Here is a 6843-nt window from a genome sequence, read left to right as displayed (position 1 = left end):
ATTGATGATGATAGATATTTTGGTTTTCTTTTTAATTATATTTATAAATTTGTAGATATTAGTAGCTTTATAATCCAAATTATTATATTTTTTATTGACTATATAAGACCTTTTAGCTACTATATTTATGGTTAAGGAGGAGTTAGATGAACAAATTGAATGATTTAAATGATGAGACTAAATTCTTAATTTATTTTTATAATTTAAATCATGATCTTGTGGTTTCCACATAAAAAAAATATTACTAAACCTTATAATGAATTTTAATAAATTTATTAAAGTAGCCTTAATATTAACAATATAAATTAATAGAATTTAATTATGATAATACTACATGGCAAAAAAATTAAATGTATTAAGTTGCCTTTTAACTATATAGTATAAATTATATAGATTTATAGATGTGGCAAGATTAATGAATCACGACGCGCTTTTTTTTTCGGCACTTGTGTGGGCTTTGTTTACGCGATTTTAAGGTTACCCTTTTAATATAGTTTTATAGATTTACCCTTTAATTTATTTTCTTTCAAGAGAAAAAAAAACAGTCGAAAGAATAGGGGTTGGGTTTTACAAACACATAACAAAACCTTTCAAGTTTCATCCACATTCACTAATGTGACTAGCTAAACCCTAAAATCCCAGAAAACTCAAAAACAATGGCGACGTCAACAACAATGGAGAAGTCCGAAGAAGAGCTTCGCAAAGAGCTCGATGCTCTCCTTCGTCAACAACGCGAGGTTTATGATTTTTACTTTTTACTTAATTTCTGCTTGTTTTTTCTTTAATCTCAATTTACGACATGAATTATTCAAATTTAGTATAATTATAATTGTTAAATCTGCAGATTACTGAACGAATTAGGGATCCACGAGGAATTCGTCGAGGTGGCGGTGGAGGAGGAGGATTTAATGGCGTTGCTCCTCGTAATCTTCATCGCGGTTTTGTTAGACCTGTAATTGCGCTTCTTTTTACTGAATTTGATTTGTTATGTTTGATTAATTGTTGGTGAAATTAGTGTTTTATTTTGGTTAATTAGGGTTTTGATTTGGTTTGTTTGGGGTTTAATTGTTAGGCTGATCGGATGAATGGGAAGGATGAACCTCCGCCGAAACGTAGATTATCTTCTGCTGTTGTCAAGGTTCGATTTCCTGTGTTTTTTCTTGTTATTGTTGCAATTTTGTTGTGTTGTTGATTTGCTAATGACGTGTTATTCTTTGGTTATTTTTGGTCATGGATTATGACGGAATTAAGGAAAATGGCTCACAAAATTGTCTGTTCTTGTAATTGTGAGGTGGTCGTCAATTCTTCATTTGATGTTCATTTTGAGGACCTGAAAGATTAGACAGTTATGGGGTGTTTGGTTGGGTATATTGGAATGGAATGGAATGGATTTGATCCATTCAATTGTTTGGTTGGGGGTGATTTGGGAGTTAGATACCCAATGGATTAACTCCACCCCAACCCCTTGGAATCACATACCCACCCTCCCCCCTTGGATTCAAACTCCATTTCCCCCTTCTATAACTTGTGGCGAACCAAAAAAAATTAGACAAGTATGGATTTAGAACCATACCACCCTACTATCAGACTCCATTCCATTCCATTCCGACTTGTTGAACCAAACGACCCCTTTTAGTATGGCGTAACAGATACCGTTTTACGCTAATTTAGGTGTTTTGGAGGTATATTTGCGAGCTAGATTGCATATCATCTGGTTGTATGTGATTTAGGACTTTAGGTGTTTGCTGCTAATCTCATTAGTCTTTGGTTATTTTAGTTGTGGATTATGAGAGGATAATGGGAAATGGCTCACAAAATTGACCGTTCCTTTAATTGTGAAGGAGTCCGTCGTCATTTGATGTTCATTTTGAGGATCTGGAAGATGAGACGTTTTTGTATGGCGTAATAGATGGCGTTTTATACTAATTTAAGTTTTTTAAGGTATATTTGCGAGCTAGAGTGCATATCATATGGCTATATGTGATTTAAGTATTTGCTGCTAGTGTCTCGTTATGGTTATTTTAACTTGTGGATTATGAGGGAATTAAGGAAATGGCTCACAAAATTGACTGTTCATTTAATTGTTAAGTAGTTGGCATCTGATGTTCACGGTATCGGAAAGATGAGGCGGTTTTAGTATGGCGTAATAAATGGCGTTTTGTGCCAATTTAGGTATTTTGGGGGTATATTTGCGAGCTAGATTGCGTGATTTTGAGAGGTTTTGGAGCTAGTCGAGTTAGGATCAGCCTCTATCTGGTGCTAATTGTGTACACTTGTGCACCCCTAGTTTGCGGGGACCCTTGAGGCATCGGAGTTGGGTTATTCGTTTCTGGTTTGTTAACTTGTCTTTCTTGAATTATTGATATTTGGGATCTTGGCGAAATTGAAGATAGAGTTTACGATTCTAGTTGTTATCGGACAAAAAAGTTTTGACTGGCTTTCTGGTTGTTTTGTTTTCATGACGCAATGAAGGTGGATGAAGAAGGGGAGGAGGCAGCTGGAGAGCAAGATTCTATTACTGAGTTGCCAAAAGAGGCTATTGTGAGCAGCAATGCAACAAGTTTACCTGCGACAATGCAAAATCGCTCCTCTTTTGCGGCAGATAGCGGTCATCGGTCTCATAACGTGTGTAGCTTGGAAATTTATGCTTTGTTTCTTTGCTTTGTTGTGTAGGACTGATTAGGTGCTCATGTGTGTGTTTATGTTGCTTTTGTAAATTAGGAATTTGATTATCAAGCAAAGGAGGTTCCTAGGGTTTTCCCCAAAAATGATGATCCTACACTTGTCAACCGGAACAAGAGGATGTTGGGTCGACTTTTAGGGACTCTTGAGGTATGCGTTAATTACATGTTCTATTCTACTCCGTGTCTCGCTTAGTCTGAAGTTGTAGTGTGTTAGCATGAATTGCTTCATTGGTCCTGGAAGTGCTGAATAGTTTCTGTTGGTTCTCTCTTTGTAGTGGTCTCACATGTCAGTGGCTTAAATAACTTTGAACAAACTTGTTGTATCTGCCTGAAATGGTCATTTTACAAAAGAGTTGTATACAAGTCTACAATCCTGTACCGCTTGATTTCAGAACAATTCTTTTTAGGTGGGTTGAAAATCATTTCGCGTATAGGTGCAGTTTTTTGTGAGCTCTCATTTTGATGCAATGGTTATCTAGTGCAGTTTTCTATTGGTTTCTTGCAAGAGTATGTGTTAGCATGTGATGATTACGTATTTCTTCTTATTTAATGTCGGTAACCCTTAAAGCTATAAGACTTTAAGGAAATGAAAAAGGCTGAACACCTTACAGACCACTTTCCTTGAAGTATGTTTTTACATAAAAGTGGCCGCTTCTTGTTTATCTGACTACGAAATCATATTCTAGTTTGTTAGGCAACTTCTCTTTCTTGTTTTATCATTCGGCTGGGCTGTATGATTAAATACATTGTTCTCTGTGCGTTTGGGGTTTGAATGCTGTCTCTCTCCCGTATGTCGTATCAGAAATTTAAGAAGGAAGACACGCAGCTATCAGGTTCAGAGGCTTTCATGCGCAGATCACTCTCCTTGCAAAGAGTGAGTAAATTCTTCCATGTTCTTTCTTTCTTGGGTTTTTCTGCAATACCATTTATTAGTAAAAAATAAGATGCAAAAGTAATGAGAGACTAGAGAGCCTAGCTGCTGTCGAGGGCATTTGCATAATAATGTACTCACATTTCAGTCTCCGAGTAAATGGCAATGTAGCTTCAGTGTGTCATTGTGTTGGAGATGACTCCTCTGCTGACATGACACAGGAAATGTGTCCAACACACCAAAATCAGATACGGCAATGAAACTTGATTGATATATTCAGATTGAGCTTTAACTTATTCAATTAAGGCTTAGGAGAGAAGGGCAAAAGCAAAGGAAGTACTCCGTAATATACAAGACTTGATGATTTGATTCATGAAAGAGTTTAAATAGGAGGGAACATGGGGAAGGCTAGAGCCTTGTTAAAACTAAGAGGAGGATTAAACGAGTTTTTTTTTTCTTTTTTCGTTCATGACAACACAGCACAGGTATTCAAAGTCTAGAAAAGTAGCATTAAACTTATTGGACATATCACGTATCGGTTGGGATAATATTATTATTTATTATGATGTGTCATGTCTGTGAGCCATGTCTACCTTATTGGTCAAGACACATCTGATAGTATCTGGGTGTTGCTTAATATTGAGATGAGAGGGTCCGATATTTGACACTGAGCACCATTGGTTAATGGTAAGGTTTTCTTTTCTGTATCTCATTGTTAACAGTGAGGACATTTTTCCTCCTGACACATGAGAAAGAAACCAGGGTAAATAAAACATAAGTCTACCAAAACATCGAGGAATCTTTATTCTTGAATCGCTCAGTTTTCTGCTTCTTACTTGTTCAATAATGGTGGGACTTTTAGGCTGAGCAGAAGGCACGTGAAGAAAGTGAAAGGCTTAGGCAGCAAGAACGTGAGCGAACTGCAGAAAACAAGAAACGTGATTTGGTATGTGATTGGAAATGCATTGTGCCTGCTTCCCTCTTATTTCCTGCTTTCATTTGTGTCATTTGTTACTGCGTCTCTTCATATTACCTTGCATAGCTATGTCCAACACTTAACACTCGTACATAGGCATACCTCTTTGACAGTTCATTTTAGGCCAAAACGTGTAGATTTTTCATAAACAACCGAGCTCAACACTTGAATGTGCTCCTGTCTGGATACCTTTAAGCTAGCCTAATAACTTTGCTGTGTCCCTTCAAACTCAGGTTCTCCGGGCACGTATTGCTGCCAAGGCTGAAGAGAAGAAGCTTGAACTGTTGTTTCTTCAATGGAGCGAGCACCATAAAAAGCTTACCAATTTTATAAGGTAATTATTGTTGTTAGCATTTCTTGCAATTCCAATTTCAATAATAATAATATATTGAACGTCAGCTTTTTATTCTGCTGCAGGTTAATTTTAATTTAGGTTCAAAAAGAGTTCATATTGACAGTTATATTGAGCCAAAGATAAGTTTCAATTCACGTGCATGTTATTGAAGCAATTAGGTTATTTCTTTCAGCTAGTGTGTGATATTAGGCACTAACCCTGATTTATTATTCAAGTTGTTATTGTTCATTCGTTGTTTCTGGACTCTCAGGACGAAGACAGAGCCACATATCTATTATTTGCCTGTTAAGCCCTTGGAAGAGAATGCCGAGTTAAAAGAACAAAAGAAGGAACAAGTAAGTGCTTAGAATGTATTCCTGATCAATATATTTCCCTTGTCCAACGGGTGTCCATCACAAGGGTTACTCTCCCCCTCAAAATCAAGCAGATACCTCAGAAATTAAGGCAACATTGGAAATTTCAAGTCCAATTTATCGTAAAATTTATCCTTTGTTTTCTATCTTATAAAATCAAACAAACACCTCAAAATTTGAGGCAAAATTAGTAAATCCTTGTCTTTTTACTGTCTAATGCAAGATGTCACTGACATGTTGATCTCTGAATGCGCTACATAGTTTACTGATGTTGTATTGTTTAATCTATCGCCTTCAGGCGTTCTTGGAATGGAAAGCTGCTAGAAGGGAGGAGTTATCATCATATCAGAAGGAAATACATGATCAATATGTTGCCAATGCCGAAAGAGATGTCGATAGGTGGTCAAATGCAAGGAATGCAAGAAAAGGCAACAACGATACAAGCTTACAGGAAACCATGGATCAGGAGCTGGAAACACACAGGCTGGAACACGGACCCAAGGCCAGAAACATTCCCGGGACTAACAATGAAGATGAAGAGGTGGAAGATATAAATGTTGGGGAAGATGACATGATGGATGATGTTCTTGGGCTTGAGGAGATTCCTGACAGTGAAAGAGTCGATAATGAAGCAACGAAACCTGAAGAATGATTGGTATGATGAGTGTAGTAGATTTCTGTGTGGTTTATGTTTCTTTGTGATCTTCAAAGATGTAGCTTGGTAAGTTATTGATTCTTAGCTTTTACAAAAGCCAAATGTTTTTTTTTTCCTTGTTCCTCGGCACTTTTGGTTTTCGGTGTGTAGTTAGTGAGTGAAGAACAAGTGCAGTAATGGGTTTTTGGATATCATTGGTGTTATGGTGTACTAGTTGTTTCGCTTGCACACTTGCACATAGAGCTGGCAAGTTTGACCCGACCCGAGTGAGTGATCAGACCCGAACCCGAGTAAACTCGACCCGACAGGACCCGAAAATATTGCGACCCGAAACCGACCCGACCCAATCCGATGGCGACCCATTACCCCACACGGCTAGATTATCGGTGACCTGAACCCGACCCGATCCCGACCCCATGAAATTTATGATCAGATAATTATTAAGCTTAATTTTGTTCAAAATGAAAGTGATTTTGTGTTTAGATTGATATGTTTGACTTAGTAATGAAGTAATTAAACCAAATAATAGGTTAAAAACTAAATTTAATGTTAATAAATTGTAGTAATGTAATTAACCGGACACGACAGTGACCCAAACCCGACCCGACCCGACCCATACATCATTTGACCCGTAATGACCCCACCCGAACCTGACTCGACATGAAAGGGTATGCTGACCCGAACCGACGTGACCTGATCCAAACCCGATCCGACTGATCCGATTGCCACCTTTAATTGCACACACGGGTTAAGTGTTGGTCTTCGAAAGCTTGGCTGACTGGGATGTGGGAAAATTTGACCGTACTTGAATATGACCTTGAAACCCGAACTGGCCCAAAGTTTATTGGCCTCCAAGTTCCAACTGACCATTTGGGTATGCCCTAAAACCTGCATTTACCTGAACTATACTTGCCTTGAATCGATCCATACCATGAAATGACTTGGCATT

General features: G+C 37.7%; 1 protein-coding gene across 1 annotated transcript; it reads left to right on the top strand.

The window, feature by feature from the left end:
- Positions 1-528: 528 nt before the first annotated feature.
- On the top strand, positions 529-6085 carry LOC141610732 (uncharacterized). Its single transcript, XM_074428975.1, has 10 exons — positions 529-737; positions 845-952; positions 1073-1138; positions 2473-2625; positions 2722-2832; positions 3487-3558; positions 4418-4501; positions 4765-4865; positions 5137-5221; positions 5538-6085. Exons 1-10 carry the CDS (start codon positions 657-659, stop codon positions 5889-5891), a joined length of 1215 nt encoding a protein of 404 aa, XP_074285076.1. The 5' UTR covers positions 529-656; the 3' UTR covers positions 5892-6085.
- Positions 6086-6843: the final 758 nt, after the last annotated feature.

This window comes from Silene latifolia, chromosome 11 (assembly GCF_048544455.1).
Source record: "Silene latifolia isolate original U9 population chromosome 11, ASM4854445v1, whole genome shotgun sequence".
NCBI lineage: Eukaryota > Viridiplantae > Streptophyta > Magnoliopsida > Caryophyllales > Caryophyllaceae > Silene > Silene latifolia.
Note: the sequence above shows the minus strand (reverse complement) of the source record. Positions and strands in the feature narration are given on the sequence as shown.